At 34.2% G+C, this 17026-nt stretch overlaps 1 protein-coding gene across 1 annotated transcript in view; it reads right to left on the bottom strand.

Moving 5' to 3' along the window:
• Positions 1 to 9690: 9690 nt before the first annotated feature.
• MDGA2 (MAM domain containing glycosylphosphatidylinositol anchor 2) overlaps positions 9691 to 17026 on the bottom strand; it is a gene marked incomplete at its 5' end in the record, with an annotated part of 686261 nt that continues 678925 nt past the window's right edge. The window contains 2 exons of the mRNA XM_006896016.1: positions 9691 to 10097; positions 13157 to 13262. Of these exons, the coding sequence (XP_006896078.1) occupies positions 10009 to 10097; positions 13157 to 13262 (195 nt within the window). The remainder of the gene's footprint in view (positions 10098 to 13156; positions 13263 to 17026) is intronic.

A 17026-nucleotide genomic window follows, 5' to 3' on the forward strand; every position in this document is an offset into this window, starting at 1 on the left:
GTAGTTTAACAGAATGTGGGAATTATTGAACAATGTATTTGATATTACATATAAGTAAAATCTTGCTAATAATTAAAACCAACAACACTGGAAGAGCAAATCAGTAAGAAACTACCAGAAAGTCAAGCTAGATTCTGAAGACTCAAGGAAAGAGTGATATGATGGCTAAGGTCAGATGGATCTTGGCTGAAAGCAGAGAATACCAGAAATACATTATCTTGTGTTGTATTGATTATGTGAAGGTATTCAGCTGTATGTATCATAACAAGATGGATAATATTTAAAATAATGGGAATTATAGAATGCTTAAATATGCTCATGCAGAATCTGTAGATGAATGAAGAAAGAGTTGTCCAAAGGGAAGAGAGGGAAATGGCATGGTTTAAAATGCACATAGAAAGATGTGCATAAAGTTTGAATCAGCATAGATTCACCAATTGTAACAAGAATTCAAATTGTATTAATTAGTAAAGAAAGCTTAGTGGCACAAGAAGGAGAACAGAGGTGTGGAATCTCTGGAATTTAACACAAATTTTCTGGAAATATTAAATTGATCTAAAAAAGTTAAACCTATAAAAGTATGTTTTTGTATTCCAAATAAATATATTGGTAATTTTTAAAAAAAAAGCTTAGTCATCACTACACAGAATATGGTGAACATGTCATTTGAAAAGCTGGATTACCTGATGAAGAATGTGGTATCAAGATTGGATGAATACCATTCACAACCTATGTTATGCAAGTAACACAACCTTGCTTGCTGAAAGTGAAGAGAACTTGTAGAGTGAACTGGTGGAGGGGAGAGAAGAGAGGTATTTATGCAACAATGAATATTTTTTTTTAACAAAAAAAGTGCAATAGAGCAAGGAAATCAGACTAAATAATGATCTACATGCCTCTGATCCAAGCCATGGTTCTTTTCAATTGCTTCCTATGCATCTGAAAGCTGGATTATGAATAAGGAAGACCAAAGAAGAACTGCTACTTTTGAAGTACAGTCTCTATGAAGAGAGTTGAGTATATCATGGACTGCCAACAAACAAACAGATGTGTGTTGGAAGAAGTGGAGCTGAGACCTTCTTACATGTAGGGATGGTAAGATTTAATATCACATTGCTTTGGACATTTTGTCAGGAAGGGCCAGTCTCTGGAAAAGGATATCCTGCTGGATAAAAGAATTTCCTGCTGGGAAAAGTGAATGGTTCGAAAAAGGGAGGCAGAGCTCCAAAAAAGTTGGGCTGGCACAGTGACAGAAACAACAAAGAGATTTTTGAGGATGGCGAAAGATCAGGCAGAGTTTTGATGTTGTGCAGGTCTCAATGAGTTGTAGACAAGTTGATGGCACCTAACAACAACAAAATGCTTTTAGCCATGGAATTTTACTTCTCTTTTCTTGTGATATGAACACACTAGCTCAGCTCATTTCACTTTAAAAAAGCATTATCCTTGCCCATCACATTGTCTTCATCTCTGTGACGTCATTGCTTGTGAATTTGTCCTTGAGGTTACTTCCCTTACCTCTGCTTTTTGGACTCTTCTCTCTACTGTTCGGTAATTGCTTCCAGACTTTTCTCATCCTATTTTGCTAGTAATCTGAACAAATGAACTGATAAAATATTATTTGACTCAATATAAAAAGTAAGTCTAAGCATGAATGAATGGTCTGTTGAATGAAGTATTTCAGATCCAATCTGGGAATGCTGATTTGAGAAGGCATTCTTCATTATCGTTAGATGCTCCAGCATTGGAATGAATATTATATACAAAACCCTAGTTCTAGGAATTGTTGTTGTTATTTGGTACTGTTGAGTCAGAATCAACTTATCGCTGACCCTACAGTGGGTTTTCAGGGGTAGTAAGTTGTACCAGAAGAGACTGCCCATCTTTCTTCCAAGAAGCAACTCGAAGATTCTAATTGTGTGCCTTTGGCAGCACAACTCCATACCATTATGCCACTAAGCCACGAGAGGTTCCTGCATATTAGATTGTTGTTATTGTTAGGTGCTGTAGACTTGAGAATGACTTATAGAGACCCCATGAAGAGCTGACCTGCACACTCTCTTATTCTAGGCCATTCTCATTATCTCTGAGACACTTAGAGCCATCACTGAAGTCACAATGTCAATCCATCTCATTGGGGATCTTCCTCTCCTTTGCTGACCTCCATCCTCCCAAGCAGAATGTCCTTTCCAAGGAATAGCCTCACTGAGTACATGTCCAAAATATGAAAGCTGAAGCTTTGCCATCTTTGCCTACAAGGAGCACTTTGTCTGCACCTTTTCCACATTTGTTTGTCCTTTTGGAAGTCCAAGGAATTGTCAGTACTCTTCTCTAGCACCATATATCAAAATCAATGTTTATTTGTCCTTTTGTGATTTAGATATTTCACTCAACATAATTTCCTCCAGGGTCACTCATTTTGTATAGTGTTTCATGAGTTCCTTGTTTTTCAATGCTGCATACTATCCCATTATATGAACATACCACAGTTTCTTTTGTTGATGGGCACTTGGGTTGTTTCCAACTCTTTGCTATTGTGAACAAAGTAGCAATAAACATGGGTGTGCATATATCTGCTTGGGTTACAGTTATGGTTTCTTTCAGATATATTCCCAATAGTGGAATTGCTGGGACAAATGGTATATCTATTTCCCTTTTTGAGAAAGTGCAATAATGCCTTCCACAGTGGTTGTAACGTTTTACACTGTCACCAACAGTAAATATGAGTTCCAGTTTCTCCATAACCTCGTCAGCATTTGTCGTTGGCTTTTCTGTTGAGTTTTGCTATTCTTACTGGGGTGAGATGGTATCTCATAGTTGCATTGATTTGCATCTCTCTTAGAGCTAGGGATTTTGAACATTTCTTCAATGATTGTTCGCCATCTGAACTTAATCTGATTACTTTTCTTTTGTAGGTGACTCTGTTTTTGTTTTTGTTTTCATGCTTTCAGTATTCTAGCCTTATCTTTTATTTTGGAGAACTTTACTATGATATGTCTTGATGTTTTCTTTTGGGGGGCTAGTCTATTGGTGTTCTTTGAGTTTCCTAAATGTGGATTTCCTCATTCTTCATAATACCTGGGAAGTTTTCTTCTAGTACCTCTTCCATAATTTTCTAAGTGATTTTCCTATCCTCCACATATTCCGGAATTCCAATCATAGGCATGTTATTCCTTTTAATGTCATTCCTCCTGATTCTAATATTTTCTTGATTTTCTTTATGTCTCATCTCTCATTTTTCTTCTGAAAGGTTTCCATTGAGACTTTTGTCTTTGAGATCACTCCCTCTCTTCTGTTCTACTTTTTTGTCCTTCAAGCATGTTGGATACTTCTGCTATCACAGTCTTAATATTAGGGATTGCATTTTCATGCATTTCTGTTATTTTTCATGTGAACAGATCTAAGTTATAAATTAATTTACCAACCAATTTTAAAGAATTTAAAACTTACCCACCATTTTCTGTAATGAAGACTGAAGAGGTAAAGGACACAATATTTGTCCTCAAAGAGATTAAGTTTTGTTTGGGAAGCAGATATGCTAATAACTATAGAATACTTGAAAGCAATAGAAGTGATACAGGAATTCAGCAGTAAGGTCACATTTGACCATGAGGCTCATGGAAAATAAGTAGTACTTTAATAAGTGATTTGAGAGGATTTGGGACAATTTTTTCAAGTGGGTGATGGTTCTTTTAATGTTATCTGCATTTCCAAAATCGAATTAATGTATTTAAATATATAAAAAGGTAAATTAAGCTAAATAGGCAACAAGAAGCAAGGGTAAACAAGTTCATTTTCAGGGTTCAGTTTATATTTTGGTTCATTGAAATCATTGTCAAGTGGCATTTGTTTTTCCCACAAGAACTATGGTTAGCTTAAGTGTCCAATATGATACATGAGGAACACTATTTGCAGGATCACATTGTTGTTGTTTTTAGGTGCCATCAAGTAAAGCACAACTCACAGTGACCCTATAAACAAAAGATCTAAACCCTGTTCTATCCTGTAACATCCTCACACTTGCTGACACACAAGGGCCATTTGAAGCAGTCACTATGTCAATCCTTCTGGTTAAGGGTCTTCCTATCCTTTGCTCACCCTTCACCCTTCCCGGCATCATGTGTCTCTCCAAGAAATAGCACCTCCTAGCAACATGGTCATATTATGTGAGGCAAACCTTATCATTTTTGCCTACAAAGAGCACGCCATGCCATCAATTTACAACCAATCATGTCACATATCATACAGAATCCGAGAAAAAGAAAATTATGCTGTAATTCTTAAAATCACACTTTCAGGAGGATTTTAGTGCTTGCTTGTTTACCATAAATTTATAAATGTTCCTTCACAGAGACTGTAACATTTAACACATAAATGTAATGTTCTAATTGTGTTTCATTAAAGTGTTAAGTCTAAAAGCTTAATAATTGTGGCATTGAAAGTTTGAAAAATTATGGCATTTTTAGCTTATTTTGCAAATAAAATTACTGTTTTAAATAACTTTTTTGTTCTCATTTAAGTGCTTATTGAAAGTAGAAATTTCCTCAAAACACTATAAAGTATTTAACATAATATCATTTATTGAAAAATATCCAAGGGAAGATAACATACAGCTATCTGAAACTATTTAGCAGAAGGGAAATATCAAAAGGAAAAGTAAGATAAATCTAAACTTGGAGCTCTAAAATGTAGCTAATATTCAATATAAATTTAACAACAATGTATGTTTGATTAAAAGTATACATTTAAATATGCTATTGAAAATTAAGAAATAAAAGTGATGCCCTGGAAATCCAGGAAGATGATAAGAACAGGTGATAACAAGCTAACAAGCTAATTCCTATTTCATAGAATTTCTCATCACTTTATTGAAAAATAAGAATACATTTCCATTCAACCCATTTAAAAATCCATACAATTGAAGTGAAATTCAATCAGATGTAAATATTCTCTTGAGAAAACTATTTCAGTTTTTACCCAGAGTTTAACCTCTGCCTTGCTAAAAATTTTGAATTCCAATTTCATGATTTCATTTTACTCAATGTGGGGTAAGGGTAATGGAATCACCATTCATAATTCATTAAAATTAACATGTCAAATTTAAACCATATATAAATATATGGAATATTCATCTCTCCCTTATTCTCACTTGTGTTTCTAAGTAGACATGAACACATAATGGGTTAATTTTGAATTGATATATGTCATATTAAAGTTTCAAGTCTTAGAATCTTGCTTTTTTCCATGTAATAACAACATACACATTTACTTATAAATATTATGGATAATCACCAAAGAACTTTTGATATCAGCTTTGAAAAAAGTTCTCATCATTCTGTGGTACCTTTTCTCATGAAGTGAAGTAGAAAATGTCAGATCACTGCTGTTTAAAAATAAGCACTAAGAAAACTAATTAAACTTGTTAGTCACAAAGGGAACATTATAGGAAAGAAAATAGTTTGGGATTGAACCCTATGATTTTATTGTTTTCACAGAAAATGCAATAACTCCTCATTGACATCAACTACCCAGTTGCAAGAAGAGTATACCTTCTGCTTTTTTTGAAACACAGACAAAGCAATTAGTAAGAAGTAGTTATCAACCAAGAAGCAAATGTATTTTGGGGTAAATTTTTTCCAGTTGAAAGTTTAAATGTCTGCTGAGTGGCCCTGATCTTTGAAAGGCACATTAAAAAAAAGTTTTGTAATAAAGAATGTGCATCCAAAAGAATGTTTTAAAACCAAAACAGATTACTCTGTCAACCTCTTCCAGTCATTAATCAAATCAAACAAACAAAATAAAAATAGATCATGAAAAAATACCATAGGCAATTTCATACAGTCTTAAGTACAGACTAAATTAATTCATTGCTCTTAAAATTACACATTTTATTGACAGATAAGTTATTATAAAGTCTTTAAAATTAAAAAAAATCATGTTTGGTGAAAAGTTAGTACAGTTTTAATCCATAGTTTATACTTTAAGATATAAAAGTAAATGATGAATTGTTTCTAACATCTGTATCATGATATAACTGACTAGCTGGGATATAATTCTGATTATTATAATCACCTTAATTCATTGCCATGCCAAAGTCAATTCTGTGATATGTGTGAAATGAAATATCATTATTCTATTGCATGACATTGTGGAGGTGTACCATGCACCTTTCAATTCTCTTAAAGAAAATGTAATGACAGACCTACTAAGTACTGTGAATTACATGGAACCAGCAAACATTTTAAAATCAAGGATACAAAGCACATTGCTATTCATGATTGAACTGAAAGACAGTAGGAAAGAAGGGGGGTAAATAAAACAGGACTAGGATTCGGGGGCGGGGAAGATAGAAGTTATTATTTTAAAATACTGCATAGTCCATGAATATTTCATACAAATTCTATAAATATGTTGGACATTTTCTCATTTCTGGGTCTGTTCAAAAGTTGTAATATTAGGCAGTAGTTGGCACTTCTGGCAACTTTAGTGAATTTTATTGGATTTTGTCATATCTAAGATGCTATCAATAATATGCACTACTTTTTTCTGTATCACTACACAGAAATGCTGCCAATTGCATTAAAATAGGCATTGATGTAAATGCATCCCAGTTGCAGAGAGGATAAAATGTGGGGATGCAAGCATCTTGAAACTGATAAAACAGAATAATGTTCCTAATTAGTCAGGATCAAGTAGTGGTAGCAGGAGATTACATGGTATATTTTCTTTCTCCCAGAGAAACGCTATGTTTCCTGACCAAAAAAAAAAGGGTATTAATTATGCTTTAAATATATTAGTAAAAAGGAAAATGAGGATGTGTTGGCCAGCTTAATTCATAATAAATAAAAGAAAGTATTAAGAAAAGAGAAAACAGTTGACAAAAGGTAAGTGCTTTAACATTGTCATCATTATTACTAATATCAAAGATGTTATTCAACACATTTTACATTTCATTTATCTCAACCTTATAAAATTCCCTGCATTTTGATCCATTTACTTTATATTAAAGCACCTGATCACTTGATCTGAAGTGAAAAACAATGATTCTAATTTCTTGTTGGTTTAAACAATGATCTAAAATCTATTTGAAATATACATATTAATTACCCTTTTGCTAAATCGATTGCTTGGTACACATTTTAGAGCTGTCCATTTGTTCTCCATAGTCATCCATAAGTTTCATAAATCTCCTGATTAATTTTTTAGTTACCAGCCAGTTCTCATAAACTTTTGTACCTTTGTGTATATTACTGTTTGTATGTTTGGGGCAATTCTTTGCTATTTTATGAATGCTTCATAGTAGAATTGAAACTTTCACTTACAGGAAATTTCTCTGCACAGTTATTTAGGAAAAATGGGATCTTGGCTGTTGATTGTTTCCCTGGAAAGTAGATAATGTATATTCAAATATTTTGAAAATATATTTTATAGATTTTTTTTCAAAAGCTTCACTCAAAATGAAAATTAAATAAAATATGAGAGAAGGCTGCAATGAGTTAAGCCTCTCTCTTGAACAAAAACATTTTCACTAATACAGATATTATAAGCAATAAAGAAACAAAACAATCAAAACTTGAGTGATGCACTAATTGAGGGTACTGAGGAGAGTGGCTAGTTGCTGCACATAAAGTCAAGCAGCACAAAGGGAGATCTTTCTAACAAATACTATGCCAAGTGATCTGTATATCACTTATGTGAAACTCTTTGGCTTGATTAAACTGATCAAATTAATAGGTGACTTTGAAATTTTTAAAAATCTTCAATGTGCCTAATTTGTGCAACGTCACATGAGTTTGTATATTTATTCTTTATATAACAGGAGTTGGTGTTAGCACAGTTCTGTCACCACCTACATACTTGAACTGGTCCTCTCCTCCAACGACTGAAAAGAAACATCAAATTCCAAGTTCACATTTGTTTCATTTTTCACCTTCAAAAGTTTAACATGTTTTGATATGTATTACAAAAATGGAAGATACATTTGGGACTTTGTACTAAAATTTCTTCCTGGAAACATCAAGGTGGATGAACCGCTGATGATTTATCCCATGGTAGCATAACCAATAAACTGTGTCACTAACCTCATTTGGTGATAAGTGAAAACTATCAACAAACACACGTACCGCTGTATCATACCTTACCTGGAAAGAGGCTTTATTGAACATAGCTGTAAAATTATCTTTTAAGTTGAATTACTGATTTTGCACAAACATTTCTACAGAATTAAAAAAAATCAAGCCTTGTCATTTTTCCACTACATTTTGTTGTGCTTTTTATATTAATACTTGCAATGTTATTATAATTTAATACTTATCTCCCAATTACTTGCATAATCAGTTTGTTGGTTGTTTTTTTTTTTTTTTTAAATCCTGGGGCGTTGAAAGAACATATAATAATAATTCTTCTTTAGACAAAAGTCTTTCTAAATGAAGTTAAAAGCTGAGATAATTTAAGGAAAAAAGATCTTCAAATTTTCATACCCAACAGGTTTAAGTGAAATTTACAATGCATTGGAAAACTGGCTGGTTAAAGATATTGTTTGTCCTCAGGTAGCTCAAAATCATTTTTACAGGTTTTTGTTTTTTTGTAAAAGTGTTGTTTTTTAATCTTGGTAAAATAATAAAATAATATTTCACAATTTGCACAGAGTCTGACTAAAGGGCAGAGGCATAGTACCCTCAGTGCTTAGAATAAAGCCAGATTTTTTCAGGCCCAGTTCCACAGGAGAGTTCATATGCACTGCAACCACAAACATTTTCGGGTTCCCTCTAAACTAGGGCCAATTTCATTTCAAATGGAGGTTAGAGTAAGAAATCACTTTTGTGTCTACCACCTTCTGCGCTAAGGTATTATCTTAACAACCTTTTGCTCTGGTTGACCCATTTAATAACCTGGAAGAAAAAGTGTTGCTCCATATCTCGTCTCAATGGAAGTTTTGTGGGTTGGTTGGTTTGTTTGTTTAATGGACAGTAAGCTGAGAGGCCATGGCTGTCTAGAAGGTTAAACAAATATCTTGTCTGCATGGGCTTACGCAACAGCCTCGGTCCTTTCTTCTTCAGAAGCGGCTTTTATTGTCTAGCCTGCAATGTGCACAGTTAGGCTCTGTAGTTTGTTTATAAAATAGTTTTACACAAACCACGCTTAGCAGTGCAAGCTTCTGAGTTGAAAATTATTCAGGCTTGTTTCATTGAAGGCACTTGGTTTCCATGGCAATTTATAAAAGATGGTGGTTTGGTTTCTTCATTGGAACAGATGACTTAGTTTGGGTGTTTAAGTGGCCGCAAGCAAACTCCGATAAGCCTGTGTAATATGTAAGCCCAGGTCGCCCATCCTGGATAACAGTGCATGCAAAAAGATCTAGTTTAGCCATGAAAGGAAGGGGGAAAAATAATAGTAACAAAAGTGAGATGGAAGTAAGGTGGAACATGATGTTTCAAATAATTCTGAGTTCAGGTTATATTTTCAAGGAGGGGTAACAGCCAAAGGTGAAAGGGCCTACAGTTATTTCATTCTCTCTAGTAAAACCTTCTTGAAAGGAAAAGAAATGCCAGCTCTTCATGTACCCTGTTTACAGTGAGGTTTTTGTTGGCAGGCCATTAGGTATCCATGGTAACAAGCAAACTATTCATTTGAAACAAAACCAGCCATGACTTTGTGCTTTGACAAGGGTTTCTATAGCTCTTTTTTTCCCCAGAGTTCAACCAGATGACGCTGTAATCTTTTTTTTTGTTTTGTTTTGTTTTTTAGCCACAAAAGCACCTGAAGATCTCTTCTCTACTCAGGTCAAACTTATCTTTTATACGTAGCTTAGAATAAGTTATACTTCCAGGATGTCTTTTTTTTTTTTAAATCCCCAGTGCTTAAAAAAATTTGTTTTTATTATTTTATTATTGAGTCAGTAGTCAGTGGAGGAATCTTTGGTAGTTTGTTTTTTCAGTGTCCATTAACAAAGACTCTTTCTTCATACCAGTGCCTGGTGAATCTTTTACAGCCTCTGCCAGAATAAGGTCACCTTCGAGGACTTAAGATAGAGATGAGGACGATAACTGGAAAAAGCCATATATGTACTAAAATCCCAACAGCACCATCAACGGAATCTAAAGAGAAGAAAAATAAATACCAAGAGAAAAGAAAAAAAAAAGAGAAAGAGATTGATATTAAGGGTTTCATGTAGCTGTAAGACAATGTCATAAAAAAAAAAAGACTTCAGTAGATGGAAATCACTTTTAGAAATATTTATTTGGCTTTGTTTTGTTTTCTAGCTTCATAACTTAAGAAAGTAAAAAAGTATCTTGAAAAGATGATTCTTAGAGAGACTGATATTTGTAAATTTTAAATTTATATAATCTGCTATGAAAACTTCCTAAAGAAAATTCTGGATAGGTCTATGGATGAGTTCAACCTCTGAGTCCAGCTAGTTACATAAAAAGAAGGACACACAGATGCTAAGAAATCCTAAAAAAGGTTGGCTTTTTGTTCCTCCCAAAACATGCAAGCTGTAAGTTGAAGCATAATAGAAAAACTGCTCTTGACAAAATCTAAAATGGTATCAACCCTTCAGCTAGAGACATTCACTATAAACCAGTGGATTACTTATGCTTAGAACATTTTCTAAGAGTTACATTTATAACTGTCTATTTAATGTCTTTTTCCTCAGAAAAGGTATACATTCATTTTATGAAATATATTACATACTTCTACCTGGAGATACCTTTTATAGCTAGGAGTGGAGTTAAAGTCACAAGTCCAGAGTGCATTTATTGTTACCTACTTGAGTCAGAACCTACTCTTAGCTGATCCTCCAGCATGATCCCAGGGCCTGTAAATCAATTGGGTAGGAGGAGGCTGCCCTTCTTGTTTATGCAGGGCAACTACTTGCAGCTAGACCATCAGTGCTCCCCAATACACTCTTAAAATGCGCAATTTACATAGAAGAGCTAACATGGGAATATTCAGTAATTCATTCATTTGGCTTAATTCCCCAAATGGTTCTTAGTTATGAAAGAACGGAGCTCTGAAAATATAAACACAGAATCTAAGTTGTTAATGATGTTGGCCTGTATTTTCTGAGAAATGTCAGGCAAACTGGGGAAAATGACAAACCAGAAATCTGATATGTACTTAGAAATTAACATTATTTCTAGTTATCAAACACTATTTATCAAAATTTATTTGATAAATGATCTTTAAATATGTATGTAAAAATAAAATAATATTTTCCCATATAAAAAAGAATATTTTTGTTCTATACAGTATTTCTTTATTCTGACTTATAGTATTTATTATAATATTATAAGTATTTCCAATATAGAGAAATGTATTTTATTTAAAATAGTTTCATATCTCTCCATATATGCTGGTTTCAGGTAGTAAATTATAATGTGCAACATTGTGTCATAATATATTATCTGAGTTATTTAGTCATTTCTCAATTGGCACTCTTACTAACTCTGATTTCTCTTCTTGTAAACTATGTTGTTTGTTTTATTCTCTTAAGAAGTTTAATTAAATGGAATCGAATTTATACTGTTTTCAGTTAAAATTATAACTACTTTTAGTTAGGACACTATTGCCACTGATTTACAATGTGAAATTCAGAGAACCTATCATTCCTTCCTCAAGAGAATGCATTATTTTCTGTGCATTAGATAAACATAGTTCATTTAGGTATAGCTACTGGTTGCTAAAACAAAATTACCCAGACTCAGAAATACCTTTTTACAAAATTTGTTATTTGAAATGCTAAGCGTAATCACAGAAAGGTAAAAATTATGAGAAAAATGGCTCATTGTTATACATAATTTTAGCTATTATTGTTTTACTATGCTTACAAAATGGAGTCAAGTCTCTTTGCCTCAGCAATCATTGTGAAACTGCACAAGTTTGACTTGCAAATTCTCCACTGCTCACTAAATAATCCAAATTAACAAACAGGCTAGGGTGTTTTAGATTTATGCAACATGGATTTTCATACTTCTTTGGTATGTGCTAAGTAATTGATGAATCGTCAGTATAAGTCTACCTTAATTGAGATCACCATATATCTATAAAATTTAGAGATTCCTATAAATCCTAGGAAATTTACTGAGTAGAAAAAAATTATTTGTAGGCAACATTATACTATAATATTGAAACAAACTAACATATTAAGACCAAAACTACTAAACAGGACTAGGGAGCAGATTATTGTTGTTATTGATGTGTACCACTGAATTGAAACCAATGCATAACTGTGCGAAGAGGCACAATTACTAACCAACACCAGGCATAGGTTTTTGTTATTATGTACCATTGAGTTTGAATCACCTCGTAGCTGACCCACCAGTGAGTTTTCAAAGGCAGTAAATTGCATGAGGGGAGATTACCCATCTTTATCTAGGAGATGAATTTGAAATTTGAACCATATACTTTTGCCTCAGCAGCCAATTCCCTACCATTAAGCCTCCAGATGGCCAAATGGTAAAAAGCTATTCTGCAATCCTGAAGGCATGAGGTTCAAATCCACCAGCTGCTCTGCGGGAGAAAGATGGGTAAGCTCCTCCTCTGCAGTCATCTGCCTCCAAAAATCTGCTGGAGGGTCAGTTATGTGGAGGTTCTGACACAATGGTACACAACAACAAATCACAAGAAGTCCCTAAGGTGCATGTAGAAGGAAATTAATTATACCAGAAAATGTAAGATGATCCTATTACTCTGTGTGTGTGTATATATTTGAAGAACTAAGAACTAGTTCTTTATAAGATACAATCTGTTAGAACAGCTGGAAAAATTTAGACCTAGAAAATACATTTTAAAACTTCTTGGAGACATAAAATTAACTCTGTACAAATAAATTTATGTTTAGCACATTGAGTAAAGCAATGTTTTAATATAAGTGTTTCAAACTCTTTAATAATATGCATAAAGATATTAAGTCTTCATTGAAAATCAAAGCACTTTTGCCTTGCTTGCCTCTACGTCTAAATTTTCTTGTATCAAAAATATCTACAGTAAAACTTAATACCTTAATTTAAAAATAAGTTTTTCCCATATGAATATTTTTAAAATTATATTATGTAACTTTAATATTAAATGCTCTAGCATCACAAAAAACCAAAGAAATTGACTTAATATTAATTACTTTAACATCACATCAATCAACAGAAAAGATACTTACTCTTAGTTGTTAGGTCTTGTTTTGCACATTCTCCTTCGGCAATTGATACATCATCAATGGCAATGTCACCTTCTATGCCAGGACCTCGGATACCTTCAAAAATGAGCTAAAATATGAATGAAACAGACCTGAATGTAGAGCTTTGATCTGCACATCAATTTCTGTTGAGGAACCAAAGCTGTCAATAATTGCACCATAAAAAATGTACGATGTTTTTCCAAGTTGTTGCTTACTTATGAAAGCAAAATATAAATTTTTACAACTAAACCAATTATAAAATCTTTCACAACATTCTTTCACATTGTGAAATCTTTATGAATCAAAAGTTACAAATCCTTTCAGTATTACTTTTTCCCACTGAATGTTCTATGTTAATTTGAAAATAGAACTAAATTAATAGAATAAAAATCAACTACTGGGGAGCTCTGATGGCCTAGTGGCAAGAAGCTGCACTGCAATCCCAGAGGCGCACAGTTCGAACCCACCAGATGCTCTGCCGGGGAAGGAGGGACAATCTCCTCCTGTACCAGTCAGATCTGATTTGATGGTACAAACAAATAATTAAAAAATTAAAAAAAAATCAACTACTATGAATTGTATTGCTTTCATTTATAGGATAAAATAATATTATTTCAATAGCTGTCCTGAAATACATTTCTCTTAATTTTCTTTAAAATTATATCATAAAACTGATGTTCTTGGAACACTTGTGAACTAGTTTGATCTTTTGCCTTTGGCAAGGAGATTGATTTCCTTCCTTAAATTCTCTATATATACTGTATAATTTACTAGCGTGATATCTCTTTTGACATTCCATTTGAGAACATTATGCTGAGTGAAATATCCCAGTCACAAAAGGACAAATATTACATGATGCCACTGTTGTAGAATGGGACTGTCCTTGGGGTTGGGGAGAGACTGAGTAAGATGGGTTCAATAATGTATACTGCACTGAAACAGAGGAGGGAGAAAACCGTCTAAAAGAGAGATATAACTAGGTATTTCTGTCATCACAGGAGACTAGAGCGAGGGCTACATGGTGGAGGGGACCTGGGGGAGGGTTTGTAAAACAATGAAAGAATCTTTTCTTTTACTTTTCCATAGTTTTTGGACTCATGTACTTATAACTTGTTAGTCAAAATTAGATCTTCTAGGTTGCAACACCCCCATGATACACCTTCAAGGATATGAATATTTACAGCCAAGCACAATCAATAAGAGTGTATCTAAATTCCAAAATCAATCTCCATAATAGTCTGTGTGTTTCCTACTGCCAAAGGGGCCCTTTAGAGTAGTGAGAGAAGATCTTCACCCTGAAACCCACAGCGTCCCTTTTCAGCAGGAAGTAGCTAAGAGAAAACGCCATCCCCTTTTCCTTGTGACTCAGGGTGAAGTCTCTCTCAGGGAGGAGTGATAGGGAATGGCAAAGGATACACTGACAAAGAAGATTGATCAGAACTGGCTTTGACAAGCACTGTGGCATTTGGACAAGAACAAACTGGGAGGAGGGTAGAGAGAATGGTGCAACAATGAATGAGTAGAAGCTCAAAATCTCTGTAAATGTTTATGAAAATTAATAAAATATAATTATAGAAAAAAAATATATTTATAGGCTTGTTCTATGTCTTGCTTATTTGGTGTGTGAATGTACCAGTAATTCTGAGGGCAATCTTCTTCCATTAAAATTTACAGCCTTTGAAATTCAGTGAAGCTCAGTGAGTTTGAGTGTTTGAACTATTAACCTAAAGACAGAGCCTCTCTGACATCTAAAATATATTAACAGGAGAAATATGAGCAATCTCCTGTGCATTTTATGGTCTTGAAAACCCATGGAAGGCTAGTTATGATTTGGTTCCAACCAAAGGGCAATGAGTGGATGAGAAACATGGAAAATGTTCATAATTTTGATAAGAGTAAAATTTTAAGGAAGGAGGTCTGGTTTCTCAGTTAGGGCAGCTTCCAAAAGCACTATAATAGGGCCTTCAACCTTCAACCTCATGATTTTAGGTCAGTGTTACAAAGCTCTTTCTTAGTCCCGCCATTTATGGCTTTTTCACCCCAATCCTTCAACAGACTTGGGTGAAGTATCCTAGTTCTGACTCCATGAATTATCAATCCCAAGGTCATTTCTCTCTCATGTCAGTTCTCTAGATTTCCGCTGCTGTTGCTCCTGTTCTCCTGTAGGTCTTCCTGATGCAAGAATCTCTGGCCCCACAGGGTGTACTGTATTCTCTTATTTGTTGGTGGTGAGATTCTCAAATTCTGCTGCTGAATCTGCTCAATTTCATGGTGAGACTTGTCAATCTCCTTGTGAACAGGCTTACATATCTTATTTGCAAATTCTCACCCATTTACATGACAAAGTCATGTCAATGGCTAGGAAAATCATTTTAAGAATATACAATTAATACCACAGTATTATTTAAAAAAATATGCAGAGGCAGAGTCAGAAAATAAAAAAGAGAACTTGATTGGCATTTCTCAAGATAAAGAAACTTAAAAACAAATTCAACCCTCAAGTCACAATACTGAAAAATGCTACAGGCAAATAGTTAATGATCCAGAAAGCATAAAAAGAAGATGGAAGGAGTGAACAGAGTCACTGCATCAAAAAGAACTGGCTGACACAGAACCATTTCAGGAAGTAGTATATGAGCAAGAACCAATGATAATAAAAGAAGTTCTAGCTACTTTGAAGAAATTGGCAAAAAATGAGCCCCCAGGAATCAATGGAATACCAAGGGACGTATTTCAACAAACACATGCAGCCCAGGATGTGCTCATCAGATTGTACAAAGAAATCTAGAGGACAGCTAGCTATCTTGCCGACTAACTAGAAGAGATCCATATTTATTCACCATTCCCACAAAAGGGGATGCAAGAGAATGTACAGATTATTGAAAAATAGCATTAATATTGCACAGAACCAAAATCTTGCTGAAGATGATTAAAAAAAATTACTAGACCAATACGTCAATAGAAAACTGCCAGAAATATAAGCTGGGTTTAGAAGAGGCCGTAGCACTAGGGCTCTTATTGTTTATATTAGATGGATCTAGGCTAAAAGGAGAGAGTAGAAAAATCATCATTTGTCCTTTATCGACCACGCAAATGCATAACTGTGTAGATCACAACAATTTGCGGCTAACATTGAGAATAATGGGAATTCCAAAACACTGCTCTCATATGAAAAGAGTAAGGGAACGTTGCATATTCAAAATCAATAAAGAAGTGAGTCGGTGATATATCCTTTCTCCATACCTTTTCAAACTGTATGTTGGACTGATCATTCAGGAGACTGGACTTTATGAAGCAGAATGTGGCATCAAAATTGGAGGAAGACTCATCAACAATCTGTTTTATGAAGATGACACAATCTCGCTCATCAAAACTGAGGAGAACTTGAGATTCCTGTTGTAGAAGATTTGAGAACTGCAGCCCTCAATATGGACTGCATCTCAACAGCAAGAAAATAAAAATCCTCACCACTGTGCCAATAGGCAACATCATGATAGATGGATGAAAGACTGAAATTGTAATCATTTTGTCTTATTTAGATCCACAATTAGTATCATTGGCACCAGCAGTCTGGAATCAAAATTGGGGAAATATGCTCCCATGAATCTCTCCAGTGATTCAACAGAGAGGCAACAATGTTAGTCCAAAAACTCAGGTGCACCTTATCCATGCCATGGTCTTTTGGATTGCTTGCTATGCATCTGAGAGCTGGACAATGATAAGGATGACAGAAGAAGAATTCATGCCTTTGAGTTGTGGTGCTGGAGGAAAGTATTGAATACCATTTGGACTGCCAAGAGAACAAAACAGGTCTACCCTAGAGTGGGTGAAACCAAGTTGCTCCTCAGAAGC

This window comes from Elephantulus edwardii, unplaced genomic scaffold, assembly GCF_000299155.1.
Source record: "Elephantulus edwardii isolate Elephantulus edwardi_28Jun2011 unplaced genomic scaffold, EleEdw1.0 scaffold00179, whole genome shotgun sequence".
NCBI classification, from domain to species: domain Eukaryota; kingdom Metazoa; phylum Chordata; class Mammalia; order Macroscelidea; family Macroscelididae; genus Elephantulus; species Elephantulus edwardii.